Source organism: Suillus subaureus (assembly GCF_016647635.1).
Source record: "Suillus subaureus strain MN1 chromosome Unknown BJ212scaffold_66, whole genome shotgun sequence".
In the NCBI taxonomy this organism is placed as follows: domain Eukaryota; kingdom Fungi; phylum Basidiomycota; class Agaricomycetes; order Boletales; family Suillaceae; genus Suillus; species Suillus subaureus.
Genome location: NW_024538622.1, coordinates 70,716 through 93,232, shown reverse-complemented (window position 1 = coordinate 93,232; position 22,517 = coordinate 70,716). Strand labels below are relative to the sequence as shown.

General features: G+C 45.9%; 6 protein-coding genes across 6 annotated transcripts; 3 read left to right on the top strand and 3 right to left on the bottom strand.

Moving 5' to 3' along the window:
* Positions 1 to 7,494: 7,494 nt before the first annotated feature.
* On the bottom strand, positions 7,495 to 8,662 carry BJ212DRAFT_1487020 (uncharacterized protein; the record flags this gene model as incomplete). Its single annotated transcript, XM_041341208.1, has 2 exons — positions 7,495 to 7,527; positions 7,577 to 8,662. The coding sequence occupies 2 exons, from the start codon at positions 8,660 to 8,662 to the stop codon at positions 7,495 to 7,497; spliced, it is 1,119 nt and encodes a 372-aa protein (XP_041186605.1).
* A 1,622-nt stretch (positions 8,663 to 10,284) lies between these two features.
* Positions 10,285 to 13,694, top strand: BJ212DRAFT_1487019 (uncharacterized protein; the record flags this gene model as incomplete). The annotated part of the gene is made up of 12 exons (XM_041341207.1): positions 10,285 to 10,333; positions 10,407 to 10,586; positions 10,672 to 10,717; positions 10,765 to 10,801; positions 10,866 to 11,136; positions 11,183 to 11,535; positions 11,575 to 11,874; positions 11,932 to 12,063; positions 12,118 to 12,582; positions 12,630 to 12,659; positions 12,980 to 13,208; positions 13,261 to 13,694. 12 exons carry the CDS (start codon positions 10,285 to 10,287, stop codon positions 13,692 to 13,694), a joined length of 2,526 nt encoding a protein of 841 aa, XP_041186604.1.
* An 888-nt stretch (positions 13,695 to 14,582) lies between these two features.
* On the top strand, positions 14,583 to 16,177 carry BJ212DRAFT_1449907 (uncharacterized protein; the record flags this gene model as incomplete). Its single annotated transcript, XM_041338773.1, has 8 exons — positions 14,583 to 14,596; positions 14,908 to 15,051; positions 15,104 to 15,212; positions 15,260 to 15,453; positions 15,502 to 15,628; positions 15,687 to 15,815; positions 15,865 to 16,010; positions 16,060 to 16,177. The coding sequence occupies 8 exons, from the start codon at positions 14,583 to 14,585 to the stop codon at positions 16,175 to 16,177; spliced, it is 981 nt and encodes a 326-aa protein (XP_041186603.1).
* Positions 16,178 to 16,922: 745 nt separating this feature from the next.
* Positions 16,923 to 17,329, bottom strand: BJ212DRAFT_1246796 (uncharacterized protein; the record flags this gene model as incomplete). The annotated part of the gene is made up of 2 exons (XM_041329666.1): positions 16,923 to 17,174; positions 17,216 to 17,329. Coding segments are annotated over 2 exons (366 nt in total), but the record flags the coding sequence as incomplete, so codon positions are not given.
* A 493-nt stretch (positions 17,330 to 17,822) lies between these two features.
* On the top strand, positions 17,823 to 18,400 carry BJ212DRAFT_1304565 (uncharacterized protein; the record flags this gene model as incomplete). The annotated part of the gene is made up of 4 exons (XM_041333628.1): positions 17,823 to 17,892; positions 17,923 to 17,996; positions 18,047 to 18,302; positions 18,357 to 18,400. 4 exons carry the CDS (start codon positions 17,823 to 17,825, stop codon positions 18,398 to 18,400), a joined length of 444 nt encoding a protein of 147 aa, XP_041186601.1.
* A 566-nt stretch (positions 18,401 to 18,966) lies between these two features.
* On the bottom strand, positions 18,967 to 22,405 carry BJ212DRAFT_1449906 (uncharacterized protein; the record flags this gene model as incomplete). The annotated part of the gene is made up of 17 exons (XM_041338772.1): positions 18,967 to 19,248; positions 19,279 to 19,420; positions 19,445 to 19,533; positions 19,557 to 19,625; positions 19,699 to 19,760; positions 19,899 to 19,944; positions 19,972 to 20,019; positions 20,056 to 20,355; positions 20,407 to 20,514; positions 20,604 to 20,729; positions 20,786 to 20,915; positions 20,967 to 21,033; positions 21,064 to 21,187; positions 21,304 to 21,447; positions 21,500 to 21,547; positions 21,620 to 22,014; positions 22,063 to 22,405. 17 exons carry the CDS (start codon positions 22,403 to 22,405, stop codon positions 18,967 to 18,969), a joined length of 2,523 nt encoding a protein of 840 aa, XP_041186600.1.
* Positions 22,406 to 22,517: the final 112 nt, after the last annotated feature.

Genomic DNA, 22,517 nt, shown 5'->3' with positions numbered 1-22,517 from the left:
GATCTTGTACTTAGTTAGTCTTCACTTTAATCTACTAGGTTTCACCCAGAACATCCTTCGTTTAAGACCCCCAATCTTAAAACGTCTGATATCGATATTCAAGCCGGAGACACTTTCTCTCCAACTTGTCTTAAAGACCCTTACATTTGTAAGGTTAACGATTCGGCTTTAGACGTCACTCTTATCGAGTGTCTATTGTCGAGCCTATCCTAGTCGACCTACGGTTCGCCGTAACAAAAGATTAAAGTCGCCAATCGACCCTCTCATCAAAGAGGTTATACAAGAACCAAGAAGAACTCGGAGAGAGAACGAAAACGTTCCCCTGAAACAAGAAACATCTTTTGACCAGAAACGTTCAGGATGTCCACCAATATCCCAGAATTGAAAGCCGGAGCTCCGTCCACCTATGACGGGAACCCCCAAGGAGCACTGCGTTGGTTGTATGCACTGAAAGCGTATTTTACGCTCAACGCTACAATCTACAACACCGATGACAAGAAAGTCATTACCGCCCTTGCATATATGACGGAAGAAAGTGCTATGGGCTGGGCACTCACCTTCTATACCGAAGTCGACAACACCGCCGCTAAATCCTATGGAACTTTCGCAAACTTCGAAACCAAGTTCAGGGAAGCGTTCGTACCCGCCGACGCCGTCGGTACCGCCATGAACAAACTCAGGACGTTGAAACAGACGGGTGACATCACCTCCTATATCGCCAGCTTCAAGACGCTTGCTGCTCAGGCAGAAGTCAAGCAAGACGCCGTTCTTATCACGTTCCTCAATGACGGATTGAAGAAAGGGATTGTTAACTCCGTCTACCAGATGGAAACTATCCCAACAGACTTCGACAAGTACATCGCCGCGGTCATCAGACTCGATAGCAACTACCAGAGGGGTGTCGCATTCAGATCCAATCATCGGATGACTACCAAACCCTCTGGACAGCGCTATGTACCCAGACCCTCCGTTGACCGACACGACCCAAATGCCATGGAGGTAGACCGACTCACTGAAGCTGAGAGAAGCGACCACATGAAACGAGGATTATGTTTCACGTGTCACCAGAAGGGCCACCTTACCAGAGCGTGCCCACAGAAGAAGAAGATCCCTGTTCGCAGAAATGAGATAGGCGACAGTGAAGAAGAAGAAGATACTACGATCCGTCGCCTCGCCGAGGATTTTTGATGTGGAAGACTGGATCGACGTCAGTATCTTCCGATGTACCTATAAGACTTGTACAGAGCATAGGAATCAGAAAGGAACTTCGCGTTCCCATTTCCCTCATCTCCAAGACACGTCTGAAAACCGTCGAAACGACAGCAGTCGTTGATTCCGGCGCCGCCGGAACCTTTATCTCTGAAGAGTTTGTTAAGACCCACGGGATCCGCACCCACAAACTCTCGAAACCATTCCGAGTCACTACTGCGGATGGAAGTTATGCAAAAGGGGGCGCTATCGAACGATACTGTATCCTCATCGTCAAGATAGACAACCGATCAATGATCGGAAAGTTTAACATCACGCGACTTGGTCGACGTGATCAGATTTTACTTGGGATCCCTTGGCTACGCGCCATGGACCCAGTAATCCGATGGAAAGCGGAAACGCTAGAACTCTCTCGAACGAAGAAGAGCGATCAGATTGAAGAAGAAGTTGACGAAGAACGAAAGAAGAACGGCCTGCCTCTCCTCTTCTGTAAAAAGGCAAAGGAAGAAAAGCCAACCCCGGTCGTAGTGCTGCCTGAGGCGCCTCCCAGGAAAATCAATGAAGAACTACCGCGTGCTACTATAGAGGAAGTACCTGATGAAGAAGCAGCCCCGTCAGCGCTGCCTAACTTAGAACCCATCCCGGACGACGACGATGACTCCTTCGATACGAAGGAAGATATATGGACAACGGATTACGCACCACCCGTACGAGAGGTCTCCACCTACCATCTAGAAGACGATGAATTCCTGGTCGAATACCCTGCCGACGCTTCAGAACTTCGGGTGATTACCAACATCTCGCTCGACACCCCTTTGACAAAAGACGGCACGAGCATCGCTGAACAACGGCCCACAATCACTCCTCTGACACTACCCGCCGAATACGTGAAGACAAGTAATAAAGCTCAGCAATTTGCGCTAGCTGCCGGGCTGGAACAAAAGAAGAAATCGTTCGAGGAGCTCGTCCCCTCTTACCTTCACGACTTCGCCGATATCTTCGCAAAAGATGGTCTTAACCAATTACCACCAGAACGACCTGGTATAGATCACCGAATAGAAACCAAACCAGGCTTCATTCCTAAAACGTCCAAGGTGTACCCGCTATCTGAAAAGGAGCGGACAGCGGTTAAGGCATTCATTGATGAAAACGTTCAGAAAGGCTTTATTTCCGAATCGAAATCACCGCAGGCTAGCGGTTTCTTCTTCGTAGGAAAGAAAAGTGGGGATCTTCGTCCTTGTCAGGACTATCGGTATATCAACGAATGGACCGTCAAGAATGCCTACCCGCTCCCACTGCCACTTTCCCTGGTCGCTCGGTTACACGGTGCCAAGTATTTCACAAAGATGGACGTCCGGTCAGGTTACAATAATATCCGCATTCATCCAGAAGATCGGTGGAAAGCTGCCTTTACTACGGAGTACGGGCTTTTCGAGCCTAACGTCATGTTTTTCGGTCTTTGCAACTCCCCGGCCACTTTCCAGGCGTATATGAATAGAACGTTCCAACAAGAAATCAATGAGGGATGGCTTGTTATATATATGGACGACATTCTCATATTCTCCAACGACCTAACCTCCCATCATGAACGCACCCGACGTATCCTTGAGCGAATCCGACAAGAGAAACTTTTCCTTAAACCGGAAAAATGCACCTTCGATGCTCAAGAAGTGGAGTACCTTGGGATGATTATTCGTCCCGGGTGCGTCGCAATGGATGATGCTAAAACCACTGGTATCAGGGAATGGCCTACACCCACCTCCGTAAAAGAAGTTCGATCGTTCCTAGGCTTCTGCAACTTCTACCGGAACTTCATCTCCCACTACTCCGACATCGCTCGACCATTAATTGATCTTACCAAGAAAGATGTCAAGTTCCTATGGACAGAAAGATGCACCTCCGCCTTTAACGAATTAAAAGAATGCTTTATGAAGCAACCAGTCCTTCGAAACCCGGATCCCTCCAGACAGTTTGCAGTTGCCACCGACGCATCCCTAGTCGCCACCGGTGCGGTACTACTCCAAACAGATGATAATGGTGTCTACCACCCTTGTGGATATTTGTCTCAAACGCTGAACCCCGCGGAGCGTAACTATCAAATCTTTGACCGAGAACTCCTCGCGGTCATTCGCGCCTTAACAGAATGGCGTCATTATTTGGAAGGAAACCCCCATCCCGTCATTGTATTCACCGACCATAAGAATCTCCTGTACTTTAGGACGGCTCAAAAGTTGACCCGTCGCCAGGCACGATGGCAGTTAATTCTGTCATGCTATGACATTGAGCTGCATCATGTTGCAGGAACTAAACTCGTCGCTCCCGATGCTCTTTCCCGCCGCCCGGACCACGGATCAGACTCCGCCAACGACAATATCAATGAAACCCTCCTCCCTGATTCTATGTTTGTCCGACTCCTCGACGTCGAGCTCATGACCACTTTAGTAAACCCTGATCCCTCCGACCCCGATCCCATCTTCACCGCCGCCTCTGACGCCCTGGATGGCATGTCTCTCCCTCCCATGAAATCCGCTCTCTCCGATTGGAAAATCGCCGATGATATCCTTTACTATAAAGACCGCGCCTACGTCCGCCCCGCCGGGCGTCATCTTATTTTGGAACGATGTCATGACCACCCCACCGCCGGCCATCCCGGCCGTTTCAAGACCGAAGAATTGGTCAAGCGTGACTTTTGGTGGCCTGCTATGGGCACCTATATTCGAAAATACGTCGAGGGTTGCGCCCTTTGTCAGCAGATGAAATCGGATACTCATCCGACGAACCCCCCCCTTGTTCCTATCCCTTCCGTTGCCGCCGCACCCTTCACTCAGGTCTCCGTCGATCTGATCACCGACCTTCCCCCCTGTTCTGGTTTTGACTCAGTCATGGTCGTGGTCGACCATGGGCTTACGAAGGGGGTAATTCTCATCCCATGTACTAAAACCATCACTTCTGAAGGGGTCGCCAGCAAATTTTTCAAATACGTCTACCGCCGATTTGGCCTACACGAGAAAGTCATCTCCGACCGTGGTCCGCAATTTGTATCCAAGTTCTCCAAGGCCCTTGCCAAATTGCTGAAGTACGATATAGCGGCATCGACCGCCTATCATCCCCAGACCGATGGACAGACAGAACGACTCAATCAGGAGCTAGAAACTTATCTTAGGATCTATTGTCGAAGCAACCCCGAAAACTGGGTAGAACAGCTCCCTATGGCGGAATTCGTCCACAACCATCGCAAGCACGACTCTCGCAATGCTTCACCATTCTTTCTTATGATGGGATACGAACCACGAGCTCTCCCTCATGTCCTCCCCAGCTCCACGGTTCCAGCCGCAGAAGACAGACTTCGCACGCTCCAAAAGTCTAGAGAGGAAGCACTCTCCTGCCACAACCTTGCAATGCAACGTATGGCAGAAAGGACTCATGGGCAGAAGTACCACCCGTGGAAAGTTGGAGATAACGTTTGGTTATCCGGAAAAAACCTAATCACGCAGTTACCATCACGAAAACTCGCCCCAAAACGATATGGTCCATTCCCAATCACCGCCGTCCTATCCCCCATCACGTTCACACTCCAGTTACCACCTCAGTGGAAAGTTCACCCCACATTCCACGCGTCTGAGCTATCGTCCTATCACGAAACAGAGATTCACGGACCGAACTACCACGACCCACCCCCTGATGTCATTGATAACGAAGAAGAATATGAAGTTGATGCGATCTTATCGCACAAAGGAACGGGTAAACGAAGACGCTATCTCATATCATGGAAGGGTTACTCATCAGCCAGTAACGAGTGGGTTCCAGAAGGAAATCTCGATAATGCCCCCGAGATCCTCTACGCCTATAAAAAGGCCCATGGATTATAGACTCCCCTAGAATGTCCTCCATTGAACGACTCCGTCTCTGTATCCTCCGCATCCAAGAAATTACCGCTGCTATGAACCTCGCCGCCGAAAGAGAAGCGCACCCCGTAACGCTCCAAGAATACCAAAACGCCACCGCTGCCGACTTCGCACGGCACGCATACTCCCCCGTACCTTCACCGGTTTCTGACTCCACTCTTACCCTCACCGACGACTCGACTCTTACCGATTATTTTTCGGTCATCGACCAAGTCGAAACCAGCGCTCTATTCGAGTCCGCTATCACCTCTCAGCAGTACGCCATTGAGATTGACCGTCTCCTCGGAGAAAGAGGAGCAATCTCCAGTGGCCTTATAATCAGAATCATCAGAGACGCCAGTCTCATCGAGCGCACCGCCGCCCTCCTTGATGATGAACGTCATCAAACTATTTTTCGTCATCTTCATATACGTATTCGTAATACCGCCATCCGCCTTCTCCCAGAAGATACCAGAGACGCTATCAGAGAAGCCATCCACATCGTCACTGAGCGAATCGCTCTTAACCCCATCGCAAGACCACCTTCACCCCACGTTGCCGTCCCCATACCACAACCAGTTCCCGCTGCCGCTACCATGGACAGTCCGGATAATAACATCCCTCCTATTGCCGTACTTGACGTACCGGCTTCTCCTTCTCCTGACCCAGTCGTACGCACCAAGAAACGATTCCCACTTAAGCGTAGATCCTCCCGCCTCGCCGCCAAACGAGCCACATCCGTCTCCCCTACTAAACCACCACTCAAAAGATCGCGATCACCATCGCCCCCCAACCAATCCTCATCAGTCACCGTCGTGAAAACGTCACCGGTCGACAACGTCGTATGCCGAAACTGCCACATCGCTGGTCATCGGCACAAGAACTGCCCCGCGTACTATTGCAGAGTTTGCAAAGAATATGCGCCCGGGCACCTGTCGGTCTTTTGTAAAGACCTGAAAGGAGAAGCGGTCATTCCATTGGTATGGACTGACGTCGGTTTTTACGACGCGCTCGCTCGCTGGGAGATCGAGCAAGATGGTATTGCCCACGCCGAAGAAATGGCGCAATCCCTTACCATCACGGAGGAACAAGACGATCTCCTCCACTCCAACTACGACGCTGATCCTATTTACTGGGCCAACCAAGATATGTGAAGTCGGTGACTTCATCGCTAAACGAGGGGTAATGTTACAGTAACGGTTGCCCCTATCATTTTTCTTACCTTTCCATTGTACTACGTCATGACCGCACTCGTGTGCCATCATTAGACTATTCTCTTGTTCGCTTACTCATGTATTACAGCATGACCGCCTCGTGCCATCATTAGCTGACGTCATTCCTCTTATCTCTGACTCGTCTCGATGACGTGTACGTACCGGCCCTAAAGCAGGCCTTACCTATATAAGCAGGATCTTGTACTTAGTTAGTCTTCACTTTAATCTACTAGGTTTCACCCAGAACATCCTTCGTTTAAGACCCCCAATCTTAAAACGTCTGATATCGATATTCAAGCCGGAGACACTTTCTCTCCAACTTGTCTTAAAGACCCTTACATTTGTAAGGTTAACGATTCGGCTTTAGACGTCACTCTTATCGAGTGTCTATTGTCGAGCCTATCCTAGTCGACCTACGGTTCGCCGTAACAATGAAAGCATTCTGAGACATGGTTAGTACTTGTCAGCAATCGGGAATCAAGTCTCACAGAGGTAGGGACCCAGGAGTGTGGCTTGAGAATGTGTTCCACTGCTGCACTGTTGACTGCATAGTTATTCTCATAAATCAATCTCCTTGCTTCACTAACCAAAGTTCCTCTTTGGTGAGCACTGCGTTCCAGGGTGGAGCATTGCTGTCTATCCTGCGGCCTTCCGATATTTTGTATCCTATCCTTTGGAATGAGGCAACGAGGACATGGACACCCTCCTAAATTTCAAACTGTGGCTATAAGGACTCTGGTGAAATCAGAATCAACATAATATAACTGGGGATAAATCACACACTTCTCGGGATAATCTGCAGAGTACGTGAATATCCGAGGATAAAATCTACACATGATCCCATTGCAACAGTGAATGACAATTCCATGCGCATACGCCTCTAGAAATTCCTCATCCAGTAAGATATTCCACTGCCCCTGAAATAACTCACAATGACAGTGAGTTGCACCCTCGTGGGTCCCACCAGTAAAATCCTTAAATGAGTTGGGAAGCTGGTGATGCAACCTTTAGTATACCTCAAGGCCCACAAGTTTGGTGCGCTTACCATTTCAAAGTAAGCAACATGGTTGCTCAAGTTACACAACGGCTTGCACCAGCGATACTTTGACTCATTCCCAAAGTACATGTATGTAGGCCAGAGCTTGGCAGTTCAAACAAAGTGAGTTGCATTGCATCAGACCAGAACATCATACCAGCCACAACTCGGGGTAGGTCACACCCTGGTTCCCCCAGTGAGTCTTGCAGTTGGCTGTGGGCCTCATGGAAAACTGGAGATGTGTAGAGATCCCTGTATATGAGCACTTTGTTATCCAGGTGGGGGGGATTCCAACAGAGCTGGTACAGCTCGTAATGAAAGAGTTTGTCGTCGCACACATTTGCGAGCTTCTCCCATATCACAGCCACTAGAGAGAGATGGTACAAATCTGCGGCTCTGTAAAGCCGAGGGCCTGGCATGTCAGTAGTATGAGAAAAAGGGACCTCAATGGAAACTGGTGTGCATTTCCATCCAGCATCTTCATCCTCCCACTCTTCCCCATCTCCCTCATCATACTCATTACCACCCAGCTGGCAGTTGATTTTCTTCCAGTGAGTAGACGTCATGTTGGCAACATTAAATGCATTGCCATCCAGGATCTCCAGCAGTTTAGTGTAATCACTTTGTAACTTTTGGACCCCCTGATTCCAATACCAGTCGCCGAGCTGAAAGGAAGAGCGATTGGGGTATGGATAGTACTGAGATTTGCTACTTGAAGCAGCAAATGGATAGGGTTGGTCAGGAACTTGAGGGCTGCCTGGTATGAACGAGAGGTCTGTGAGAGTGGTATACTCTTCTGGGTTGTGGGATGGCAGTTGCAAAGAGAAGTATTGATGCACTAGCCCAAAAATATTTGGCAAGGTATGAAAAACTGTGTGCGCACGCACAGTGAGTGGTTGAGCTGAAGTGACAACAGATCCAACAGATTCTGGAGGTTGGGCTCGCACTTCCATAGGCACCATGGGCAGAGGCTGAGGAAGCACATCCCTAAATCTTAGGGGCAGCTGGCAGTTCTGATGTTGCGGTCTCCGCTGTGCCAAGCTGATATCCTCCCCTCCATCAATGTCTCTTTCATGGTCCAAGGGCACAATCCCTCCTCCAGAAGGAGGTTGTGCAGGCAGAGGAGCAACCTCTGGCTCACAATATTGATTTGCGATAGAAGTATTGGCATCACCAGAGCTGAGGTGAGCGGATAGCCCATCAGGCACTTCCCTCGTTGATGTATCAACACCCACAGGGCCAGGTGAGGTGCATGCCTTTTTCCTGTGTCCTATGAACTCTCTGAAGGAAGATATAGCCGATGACAATCGCTTTTTCATGTGGGCACATGAGCGCTGATGGTGACTGAAGTAATTCTGCGCTGTGAAAACTTGCTTGCAGGTGCAGGTATAGCTGGATGACATGGATGGTTGACCGGTGCATAAAATCTGCTTTTCATTAGCGAAGGGTTGATGGAATGATGTGCTCATAGCCAAATGCAAATCAGGATGGCACAGCGCAGTTATTGCCGTAAAGTTGCACTTCGCATCCAAAAGCACTTAGGAGGTGCGGCTACCGTGATATGAACCGTTCACCTATATAATGTCTGAATTCAATTTATAACACACTGCATAACCTGATATGTCCATACCATGTTCCCCTTGCTCTGAATGTTCCACACTCGCACCCCTGGAATTTGAAGTTGACCAACATGTCGTGAATTTGCTTGTTAGGATCGTGACTGCCCACCATGGAATTCTTCATTACCATGGTCAGATGGGGGAACTGTCAACGTATTTATGGTAAATTAAGTATTTTCATGAACATCAGTTCCTCACTCACAATGAAACCCACCCAACAGGCTGGCAGACTGGCATGGACACAAAATCCATCCTTCATGATTTTCAGCTTACCGTGAGGCACATGTATTTCAATATCCATGTTGTCTTTGTGCATCAGGGGACAGATATGTCGAGGCAGCAGTTTTCATGCGATCCAGGGGAGTATCCCAAGGGCAGTATGTTGCTGAATGCGCAACCTGCACTTGCGGCTATATGTGTAAGTTGATCTCGCAATTGAGCATGGTGGATCGCTAATATTTAGGTTAGTAAATGTCAAGAAATTCATCAGGAGACCCTACATACTGACAATGTATTATCCTCAAAAAAGGAGACCTCACTCAAATTCGGGACGTCCTGACAATTGAGGGTATGTCAGAACTTGAATCTCAAGCAACAATATGTTTGATCTGAATTCTTTGCATTAGGTTATCATACATTTTGATTATGGGAGCAAGATCTCACAATCATCTGCTCCATACATTACTATTTCACGTCATTCTAAAGTCTACGATATTGTCATTGTAAACTGCACTAATATTACAAGTATATTCTGTCCAACCATAAGCAACTTATATACAAGCAGAGCTAGGTGGATGGTGAGAAAAGTTGCCATGATGAAGTGAGAGGGCTGATATACTGATTGACATTCAGAATGAAACTCCGCCGGCAGCACCCAACTAGCCTAACTTATGACACCAGTACTTGGCGCCCCTCGACCAGGCATTGCTGACTGGGTTTGAATACCAATTGTCATTCTGCATATCAATGCACCTCGTGTACCAATGAATTCTTTCTGACTTCTACCATTTATTTTGACAGTATTAGTAGCTATAGCATGTATATCATGAGCAGCCTTGATTATATATAATGTCCGAGATACTCAGTTTAACATTGCTGCGCGCAAGTCTGGTGCAAGTACATTACTTTACACTTCAATGTTGAACAAGTTGTCCCAATATATTTTGCCATTGAAGACTCCACCATGATCAAATTGCCAAGCCAAATTTCTTCCGCTGCTGTCAAAAGGATAATTGTGAGCATAATGCTATGTAGTAACATGTGAGTCTTTGGGTTCGTTATGTGCTGCAGAAATTGACGATATCATTAACTAGATTCTCAGAATGTCAAAGCGCACGGCATGTACTAGTGATGATGAGTGTTCCTCGAAGCGTGCGTGAAGTGCTAATGATGGTGAGTCATAAAATATGGTCATTATTGTCACTCATGAGCCTGTGTCTGGTAGGGAATTGGTGGATGGCGCCATCACCATTGGCAGATCAAGGTGCATGGTGCATTCTCGAACAGTTCCTCACTACCGACATGACATATCCTCAGATGGAAGAGACATTTTCTTTATACCTTGGTGATCAATACATTGCAGACAACTGGAAGGATGCCAGAAATGTGTTATTCTCTGGCAATGGTGACGACAGCATTGCCTTAACAAACCTTTATGCCTTAAAGACTAGACACATGCCCCTGCCCTCGTCTTCATCAAGGATGAACAGCCACCTCTCAAGCACTCCCATTCAATGATCACCTCAACGTCCTAAAGTAAGTGTATTATCATTCCTTATGACTTGAATACTAAATAGATGTAGTCGAGGACGGACTCCAGCACTCGTATCAAACAAACGTGTAAATGACCCAAAGTAAGCGTGGTATCATTCTGACTACTTTGCTGCTAAACCAACACGTGTAGTCGAATCCATACATTGTCACTGAAGCAGACAAGAAAGAAGAGGATGAAGAGGATGAAGAGGATGAAGAAGGCTCTTCTGTGTGGTTGCCAACAGTCACATGCCTTTCTGGCCCATCAGCCAAGGGTAGGTTGGCAGCAGCATTTGATAACATTTATGATAGGATCCAAGAGAACCCGCCCTCTTCATCAGAAGGGCGCCATGCTTGCCATTGCAAGGCCACCTCATCCCCCTGGGCAATTGAAGGCAGAATGTACCTTCTCCATATTCAGAGTATGTTCATCCTTAATGTCATGGTATGCCACTCATTGCATGCCAGGAAATGGCACAGATTATATTGCCAAACACCTTCAGAGTCAAGGATTTCTCATTACTGTGTCCGGTTGGGTAGCAGGCCAGTTGTATGTTGTCGCAGACAGCCCCAGAACCATCACAGCATTGCTTCCATCCTCACATAGTTTTGCCATTCAAGAATATGTTCGAATCTCAGAAGAAGAACGTCAAGCAGTTGAACATGCAAACTCCAAACTTCCTAACCCAGGGTGGGTGAGGATCAAATACGGCAAGTACAAGGGTGACATAGGCTACATTTTCAATTCTGATCAATCTAATGGTCTCGTCTCCATCTTAATCGCTCTCCGGGACTTTCCCTATCCCATGCCTGGTGGATCTGTGGCTCTACTTGACTGATGCCTCCTCCCTAATGACCAGGCCATTCGCGATATTCTCCATGATGGGAAAGTTGTGGGGTGCTGTTATAGAGGCGAACAATACTACATGGGACTCTTGGTGAAAAAATTTCACCGCGATCACTTAGAAATTGTTGCCTCTCCTCACACTGATGACATCAAACTGCATATGCAGTCTGCGTGGGACATGCCCTTCGTCAGGAAAACACTGTTAGCATTTTCGATGCAATTCTTGCACACAGGCGATTTGGTCAGGATTATTGCAGGAGAAATTCGCTCAAAGATCAGTACAGTCGTTTTGACAGGTCACACCTCTGGCTCCGTGTGCTTGGAAATAATCTTCAATAGACATCAAAGAGAAATTGACATTTGACTGGAGGATCTAGAGCATATTTTTTGTGTTGGCGACAAAATTCAAGTCGTTGCAGGCCCATACTTGGGTCTGGAGGGCCACATCATTCAAATAAGCGATGATATGTTCCACATTTATCAGGCAGTCTCCAAAGAAGAGGTTGGTTTTACATGTAAATTACAATCTTACAATTCATTAACACTCATTTCATAGGTGCTTGTTTCGAGATACTACTTAGATCATTGCCCCTTGCATCATGTCTTTCACCTGCAGCTACCTGTGCAGCAGCGCTTCGAGCCTCCCCCTCAGTCCAAATCTATACAAGTAGGAGATCACATAGAAGTGCTTGTGGGAGAGCATTTCAAGAAATGCAGCATTGTGGAGTGGTTCCCCATGGGGAGCGCAATGCTATGGTTCCAGGATATGGACCCTATGTTATCTGGGGATGATGTGGGTACTAGTGTTGGACTGTTAAGAATTCAAGTTCCTGTAGCAGTTGTTCAGCGGACCAAGCTCCCTGATACCCTCAAATACACACAGGAAAGGGGCTATGATGTGAGGCCTGGAGATGTCATGAGTGTTGCTCATGGATTGGAGTATCAGAGGAAAGGGGTTGTACAAAACATCGACTTTCCAAACGCTCGCTTGACCTTTCTTTCTGATAGTGATCACTCCCTTGTAAGTATTGATCTCTTTGAGGCAGGCATTTCTGACACTTGTGACAGATCAACGTCCCAATCAGATTTGTGATAAAGGTATGCAACGCGAAGTTGGATTCGCTCGATAATATCATTGGCCAAGAAGTTTTCATTGTTGGGGGCAATCAGAAGGGCTACTGAGCCACACTATACAGCATCGCTTCAGACACTTGCACAGTCGCTGTGCATGGGCAGGCATGTATGATTCTCACATGTGATGATGTTGTCACTAGGTAGGCGCTGCACATATTTTCTTAGCGACTAAATTGCTTATGACTCTTAGTTATGGGATGAGATTGAATGGGGTGATACTGGAAGGACCAGATTTGGTTTCCTTCTGTAAAATCTGGAAAAGCTCATACACAACAACAATGCAGCCGCGAAGCATTACCCCCCCACCTGTCCAGCTCCTGGCCAGTTCTTCCACCAGTGCAGTCAGTAGCCTATCATCATGGGCTTCCTGGACTGCCAACCCAGAGAATCCTGTGCATCCATGCGAATCGTCAAGCATCACACCCAGCTTGTTGACACTTGACCCCTGGACTGTCAATCCTCGGGACACCCAAGATGATATTGACACCAGAGCAGACAAACTCACAGACATTGGTGAGCATTCTACAGAGCAATCAGATCTTTTGCTTATTTTATTGTATTGAAGGCCCTCTACCCTGGTTAATGGGCAAGGAGTATTCCTCAATGCTCCTTCTGCATCACACAGTGTTGAAAGTCGCTGTAGGTTTCATGGGAGGCAGGTTACACAAACAATTTGTGTTCATGGCTTGTCCTGACCCCTTCTGCGGTGTGAATGGACCTGCACCTGAAGATTGTATCGCTGTATTCTGCACATCCAGTAATGCAGGGGCTACACTTCAACACTACCACATTCCCACCAAGGATCTGAGCCCAGCTCCCCCACGCAGAAAAAAACAACAGGTCCTTGTTCTGGAAGGGGATTCTTGCAGACATATATTTACTGTCATGAAATGTAATCTGAAGAAGAATAGTGTTGAGGTTGCAATTTCGCCTACAAGTAGTATTACCCTGCGTTTTGATCAGATATGTCTTGTAGAATGGGCACAAAGTATGATGTGATATACTATGTATCAATACTATACTGGAGTAGTCATGAATCTAACTTCGGCATGAAATATGTCCTCCCACAGGCGCCCTCTTTCGATTACTCCAGTCCCAAATTTCTTACATACTATCCCCAACCAAGAACTCTGGGCAGAAGCCAGGAGACGAGGTACCTTGTGGTATTTGAGCAAGGCCAGGTACATGGACACCACTGGGCATATGATGCTCGAGGTTGTCAGCATGGTAGTACTCCTCCAACCATCTGTACCTGTACATTATCACCCTATCCCCGAGATACTTGATTCTCTCTTCCGCTTCTTTTAGCTGGTTCTTCATTTGATGCAGCTCGGATACTTCTTTGCGTGTACAATGTTCGCTGGTGCCTAGATGGGTTTTTTCGTTAGATCAATGCACACATGTGGATTTCAAATTCTCACTCATAGTCTGCATTGCTCTGAATGATTCATTGTTTTGATATCCCCTGCATGGTAAGTCTTGTTCTGAGTTTTTATGTAATTGTATCACTTACTTGCAATCAGTGCTGACATCAGAGCAACTATGCATATGCACCGAGGAAATTGGGAAGCTGTAAGTGAATCTTGTATGAGTTTTGTACTATGTGCAATACTGATGGACTTGCCTGAGGGTAACAGTACTTCCAATGAGAATACATTGTCCCAAATGCTGCTGAGAGAGCGAGCCTGGTGTCTGAGGTTCTACCTGTGCGCTGCTTTGCATGATATGGGAATTGTTGCTGATTGTAGCTGCGACAGTGCTGGTTCCCATACCCTATATATACATATAATTTGCAGGCCAGTTTCATGACACTGGGAGGTGTCGTAATGCGCCATCCAATCCATTTATAGTGCCAGGACAACAGGGTTCAGTCTCAGTTGGGTCCTGATGGCATCTAGGACGTCACTCCGCTCGGATCCTGATTGCATCTAGGATGTCACTCCAGTCGTATCCTGATTCTGATAGCACAGGGTTGCAAAGCTCCCTCTCGTTTCGATCTTGATGGCGCACTTGAACATATAAATTCTTGTTTGTTGCTCATATCAGATTCGAATTTGTCCCCAACCCAGTATGAGTGGTGATGAGAATGATCCTTCTCCTGGCAGTTCTTCACGCAAACGTGCTGGTTTGGCACTTCACATGGGCCCACACAAAAAGGTGTAAGTGGTGTTTCATGTGCTGAAATGCACCCTTCCTGACTTGTCCTGATCAGTAACTTGTCAAATCCCCTGGTGCTTCATGGTCAGCATTTTGGGCAGACTGTATTTGCGCTGTGCAATTATCCTTCTCTCCTGACTGGAGGCATACTCCGGCTAGAAGAATTACTAGACTCTCCCATAGATGATTACCCAGCAGAGTCAGTGGAACTGTCATGGTTGAATATCAGGTGTCTTACAGTTTGATGTTAGCATTCAGCGGGAACACAGGGTATTCTTGGAACTTATAGACTCCTACCCTGGTCTTTTAGAGTGTCTGATGGCTGGCGAGGAGGAGGATGTCATTCACGTTGGAGAATTGGTAAGTCATTCATGTTCAAAGGTGTATCAGTAATCATGTTCTTCTAGATGGGCAAAGGAGCATCTAGTGCGTGGGGCAACAACACCAAAACCCTCAAGTCTGCCATACTTGAATGGCTTGTGCCAAGAGGACAGCCCCTCATACCACCCCTCTCTCGAAACATCAAGTCCGACCGTGGGTTAAACCATGAAGTGACCGGTGCCTTACTCTGCCCTGCAGGACTTGATTGGTCAAATCCAGAGTAAGCCATTGTGCTATTTAATAAAATCGCTGTCATAACAGTCCCCAGGACCAAACAGAGTCTTAAAAGCGGCAAAACAGTGGTCCATGGTGACCAGTGGCCTATGTTTTTATATTTTGGGTATATTTATGATCCCGAAGCTCCATGGCAGGGTTTATTGAGGAGCAAGATGCTTGTTTGCATAAGTTCACTATTAGCAGTCAAGTTCTTGCTCAATTCTATTTCCCTTCCAGGGTTTCAAACACATTTTTACATCTCCAAGCTCTGTGGAGAAGGAGCCAAAAGCCACGTGCTCTGGTAATGTGTACCTCCATGGCATGAAGTCTGTTACAAAAGGTTCTCTGGCCTACATTGTGACACAGGTGAGCTAAACCATTCATAATGGTGCGCTCCTACTGATTGTTCCTCCAGGTTCAGTTTGCATTGAGCTCCTCATCTGTATTTTCACACACGGACACTGTGACAGACTCAGAAAATTTTTATCATAGTATTCTTGACCTCTTGGAGGACCCTGATGAAATTGAGGAAGTAACTGACCTGATGACGTGGTGGACACAGTTTGTATCATAGTTCTTCATCTCCAAGCTCTACATTAACACCTTACAGTCGCATTTTTCCCAATTCCTCCTCTTCAGAGCGGAGTATCAGCAAAAATAGCATGCTATTCAAAATTCAGGAAAAACGCGCTGCCCTTCGTGCATGGGCTGATGCTAACACTGATTGATCCATTGTCTCATAATGTGATGCTGTTCTATATGCCTTGTAGTCAATAGTTCATAATTCATTAATAAATAATCTTTCCATAGAGTCAAATACCACATATGAAATCTTTATTGGAATTTGTGCATATCAGTGATGTGCTAATATGAGATAACTTGGTATCACACCCAGATAGGCTGGACGGTGGTGAACCAATGTCACACCAAAGCATGATGTTAGCAATTGTAGCTTTGGCCACTGGAAGCTGCCTATCTAAAGCTAGATATTGACAGTAGAATATCAACATCATGATAGATGGCAGTGAACCAATGTCACAACAGAGCATGATGTTAGCAATTGTAGCTTTGGCCACTGGAAGCTGCCTATCTAAAGCTAGATATTGATGGTAGAATATCAACATCACGATAGATGGCGGTGAACCAATGTCACACCAAAGCACACTGTCACATCTGATAACAACACACCAGCATGCCAGTAGATCACAACCTGATACCATAGACATGTCAATGTTACAGCTTTGGCAGATTTCACCTACATAACCTGCCTATCTATTCTTTTATCATGAGGTCTACAATTGTGATGCATATTATTAATATTATTTATTAAATAAAGCTAGCTAAATCATTATCAAATTCTGGTCAAATGCCTGATGTGGTAGGGCTGACTGTCCAAAAACTGATAAGTACAACAACTTGCACAAATGATACTATGCATACCTGCATATTCCATGCATCATCACCTGTTGCCCATTCTGAGTACATGTGACACAACCTCTGTGTAGTGGTATACACCCTGCGAGGCATAAAGTCCAGCTGATCATGAAAGGCAGGATGGTTGAGAAGGTTTGAAATACAGTCCAGGGGATCGCACCAATACAACACAATGGGCAATTTTGTAGGATATTTTGTAGGTATGATTTGAGACATCCAGCACAGACTGCTGGGCAACATTTCCACTCTACTGCAGAGTTCCTTGGCCCAAAGGAATGACAATGGAAGGGTCTTTATCTGAATCACTTAGAAAAATTGTAAATATTATCAACAAATTTGTTACTCACCATCTCAAGTGAAAGAAAACTGTCTATCTTCCCCATGCTCAATCCTGAGCAAAGGAGCCACAACCCAACTTCCCAGTCTTTCCAGCTGCTGAATGGGTAATACAGATTCATTGCACAGTGTTTTCTGTTATTGTCAGAATTGAATAGATCAAGGAATGTGTAGCCACTGCCATATGTTTGAGCACAGTCAGGATATGAGTTGATAACTTCTAAGTTGTGAGTTGGCATTCCCTGGCTCTCACTACCACCAGTACTCCCTCAAGACATCTCATCCCAATCCCTAAAACCACCAGACTCAATGTCAGGTATATTTGGTCCATCATCCATATCCATGGAAATATTCAGTTCATCATCCAAGTCCATATGAGAGTCATCAGACTCAGAGCGCAAGCATACCAAACCCTGCAGCTACATACTGCACCCAGAGTGAGGTTGGCTCATGTGACAAGCAACAGCAATGTCATTCTTGAAACTGCTTTTGCTGCATGAAGGACACTGGAATGACGACATAGCATGCGCATGAGAATTCTGAGATGTTGAACTGTAAAGGTATTGATTCTGGAATCCAAACATATTAGTTTTTCAATCCCTCATGTCCAAGTCAAGCCACACACCAATCCATCTCAATCTGAATGTCTCTAGTGACATACCATCAGCATCATGTATGTGCCTGTGATGCAATAAGTGGCAAGCCAGCTATGTTCTGGGTGACTCTGGCAGTGGTATCACAGATTTGTATGACATGGTTGACGCTATTGGCTCAATGGTAAGTGACTGTGATATCTTACTAGGCAATGCTCATTCACATGCCCACAGACCATCAATGATGTTGATGATGTTGAAGCCAACCTCATCATGGACCTTGCAAGGGCCCGACATGATGTATTCGATGCAGAGAAAACACTTGCCAATTGTATCATCCAAGAACATGAAGTCATGATGACTCTTTCAAAACACAAGTCTGCCATCTCTAAGTGCAAGCTCAACAAGGCAGATGTAGGATTGGGTCATATGCACATCACATTCAGGAAACACAGTCTTTCTCACCACCCAGCACCACACAATTTTCATGGTAAGTATGCCTATCATTTACATAGTACTACCAACTAACACCTTCATATCATAGACTCATTCACATCCTGCCATCAGGTTGCCATCCAGTTGGACTAATGACAAGTACCTTCTTTTGAGTTGTATCAAATAGAAACATTGTATTTGGCAGTAGTACTATCACTAAATATGATTCAGCCATGAAATTTTGTTTATGTCTTGACCTTGGTGGATGTGCTTCAAATTGTTTTAATTTTCCAAGTATAGCTCTAGCTCAAACTACATAGCTACTAGTAGTAGCGCTTGAGAAATGGTGACTAGTATTTTACTGACAAACACTGTAAGCAGCTGTACATCCTGTGAGCTCTGTCCCTCTGTGGGTTACTGTGAGGAACTAGTATCAGAAAATGTCGATGCTGGGAGAAATTTACTGTGAGCTCTGTGCTGCTGTGGGGCACATCAGTAAAACCTTGGATCTATTTTCTGTCATTATGTCACTTTTTCTGTCTTGGAAAAAATTGCAAAGTATGCAAATGAAATTAATGATTACAAGGCAAGTTCTCAAAGGTGCCACAGAGTGGCTAAGAGAGCTAAGAGCGTCTTGCTGCAAAAAGCAGAGTTAAGGTGCATATTCTATATATTCAAATTGTATAAAGTAGCTATGTACAAGTCTAAACAAAATGAAGTCAAATGGCACTCTCAAATGCATGATGGTCAGCATATTTATTCATGTAGTAAGCTTGAAATGCATCATATGAATGATAAAATTTGAGACCTTGAGGCACAAATTCAGTGCCATACACAGGAATAAGATGTGCAGCCTGGAAGATGGAGTCGATATGAATGACAGCATACTCAGGAACACCATCCACATGTGATGGATGGATGACCCACATTCCGGTGTCCTCGTCTGCCATGTCACCGAATTTGTTGAACCAGCATATCACCACACAGGGATACAACTCACCCTAGTACCTGAATGAGAAAAAGCCATGTACATGGGCAACATCAAGGCCTTGCATTCCAGGTAGGTCAGGGTCTGTATTGATGAAGACACAGTCATGACACAGATGCTCCTTCCACCATGATGGACATGAATGAATATGCTCAGTACACATACCCCCAATCCCACTCAAGTAACTTGGCACATAGGATCAGGATGACACAGAATTGATGACTGAGATTTTACCAAGGTAGTGAGGGCATTCGGAGAGGCGTATATCAGATGCCTCGTGGGGATCATCAGGATGCAACTCTAGAATAAAAACCAGCTGACAAGTTTGGGTAGGCAAGGAATGTTCAATTCTTCAGCAAGAGCAGGGATGGTTTGAGTGCATTTTTTGCCCTCTGCATATAGTGCATTAGTGGAATATCAGAGCTTGTAAAAAAGACTTATGGGCAATTTTTGCAAGCTGGACAAAGGCTTGTAAGACTGTCGGGCCATTATTGATCTCCAAGTCCTCATCAATGTTGATTGGCGCTGCAAGATCAGGGGACAGTGGTGCTGTGGGAACATGTGCAGGTGTGCATGCAGGTGCTGTTGCTGTTGCTCCTGCTGCTATATCTTCGTCATGTTAATTGATCTGTACTGGTACTGTTGTGCACATGTTTGGCTTACCTAGGATGTCCATTGCTGCTGAGAGACATGTACCAGATAGCATCCCCTGGCATGTAAAGTCTAGTCACAGCACTGCAAGTTTGTCGAGCCACTGATTTGTCAGCAACATTTGACCAAGTGCCTTGTAGCAGCTCGATCATCTCCAGGGTTCCTTTACTGCTTTGATGTGTTTGTTTTTGGTGATGGAAGAGCAGAGGCTGTTGGGTGCTGCAAACAGCTGTATATTTTGAACATAGTGTTTGAGTGAGTGTTGACAAGGAAGGGAGAAGGTGGGAATGATGCCTGTCATTTTGAATACTTCACGATAGTGGTGAAAACGTGAAAGTGCATCTTCAATCTCAACTAGGGCATCTTCAGAAATGATATTACAGCGGACTAGATAGCAAAATTCAAGAAGGGCACGGAATGCCCACACCACATCTTTGGGTACATGACCCTCAATAGCAGGCAAATAGACCTAATGATTCAATGAGTTAGGGGCAGCATGACAGAAAAAATAATAAATAACCTTCATAAGGGCCTTAGAATCATCTCCTGTCCATTGCTTGAAGCCACATCCCTGAGGAAATTGCCGCAAGCCTGCAAATGAGGCGACAGCAGCAATTCTAAGGTGGTACTAAGCAACAATATATAATATAAATGCAGTAGAACATACCTGTGATTGATGTCATCCATGATTCACTGCGCCTGTCATTTCAGATGCACATGTTTGAGGTACTTCTCAACCCAGTCTACAAGGTGGTCCTTGAACGCCCCTTTTACGAGCTGATGGAGGATGTCAGGCAAGATCATCTGATAGTTATTGGCCCGGGGAAAGTCATTTGTGAAGGGCTGTTAAAATAGTGTTTTTATTTAAATAATGCTGCAAGGAAGGCTAATTGACGCACCACAAGTTCGGAGACTATTCCAAAGTTATCCCAAAGATCACCTGAGGTACCTTCCTCAATGAGTGCCTCTGTATAGCTACGACAACAACATAATGCGTCTTGATCAAGATCACTGCTAGGTGCCATACATCTGTGAATATGAGTTAGAACTAGAAACATGTACTAGAAGGTAAAAACATACTTAGGACACCAAGAATGGACAATACATGCTAACAGTACCTGCTCCTCATAATCTGCGATGTAAGGCCCTAGCCCATAAATAACCCATCAGTAGTGACCATCTCCAAAACATACAACTTCGGGAGTTGTCATACCGGGTTTGAGTGACTCAAGAATCTTTGAGAGCGATGAGTGGAATAGTTGTTGATGAAATTTTCGGAATGCTGGCTCACCAGCATGCTCCTGTGTAGCTGTATGATAATTAGTCAGATAAATTATAGGATCCTATGGTATAATGTACTTTTCAGCATAGCAAGAAACCCAATGATCATGACTCCATTACAATGAGCTCATCGAACATTGTTGTGAATGTTCCCAATCGAGGCATAAAGCAGATAATATTCATTGTTCCCAGTACCAATAGAGACTGTAGTTTTGTCGCTCCCAAGGATGACAGGCACAAATGTTGAACCTAGGGTGCTTGGGTCTTTGGCGATTTCATCCTGAATATATTTAGCGCTCAGAATGATCAACAAAGATGCAATGAGTACTTACTGCTTGATCCCATGCCCAGTCACCAGACATGAAATCTTTCCACTGACGCTTGTTTTGTTCAGTTGAATATTCTCAGTATGGGCAGTAGTCCATTTCATCAGCATATGTTGGATTAGCAACCATGTTGTGAACAACGTTGTGAGGATCATGATACCAGACATCATACTTGTCATCCATCCAAGGCTTTGTATCATTTTCAGGTCTCTTGCCATCATAAGCAACTGTAAAACTCTGCCATTTTACATCTCTGAGGGGTGAGCTATCAATGACTTGGTACAAGTCACGGTGATCTGCGAATGGTGGCTTGTCACCATGCTTCACCAGAGTAGATGCCCATAAGTCCAATAGCCTGTCAATTTGACCTGCTGGCATCTGATTTTGAGTGTACAGGAACTTGGCCATCTCGAATTCCATATGATTGCGAAAGGGAGTCCAATCATTCATATCCACATTGTTAGGTGGCAGGGGTGGAGCACCAGGGGGAAGAAATACACCATTTGCATCACACAGTCTTCCTATAATTTGGCTCAGTGAGAAATGTAGGATAGGAAAAATAAACTCACCATCAAGAACCATATGGTAGTTTCGATACAAATGATCCCCAGGCCCAAAGAATTCAGCATCGACATCTGGCTGAGGAGATGTATGATGTGGGGGTTCGTCCATTTCGATATCCACATCAAATTCTGGACAATTCTCGTGTTCTTTGATTGTGTTGACATCCATAGGTTCTGGAGAGTGCTGATGGGTGGCCTGAGGTGCTATGGGTGGAGCAGGATGTGCAGACAAGTGGTGTTTTGTCTGCCCACCAGGGGTCTTGAAATACTGCCTACAACTTCCACAGGGCAGTTGGAGTGTGCTGTGGTCTTGTTGGCATGAGTGACTGCATGGAATGGTGTTAGGCATGGTGGTGGTGGTTGCGGTAGGTGTGGGTGTGGGCATGGGTGCAGGTGTGGGTGCAGGTGTAGGTGTGGATGTGGGTGCAGATGCAGATGCTGCTGCTGTGCTGTTGTTGTTG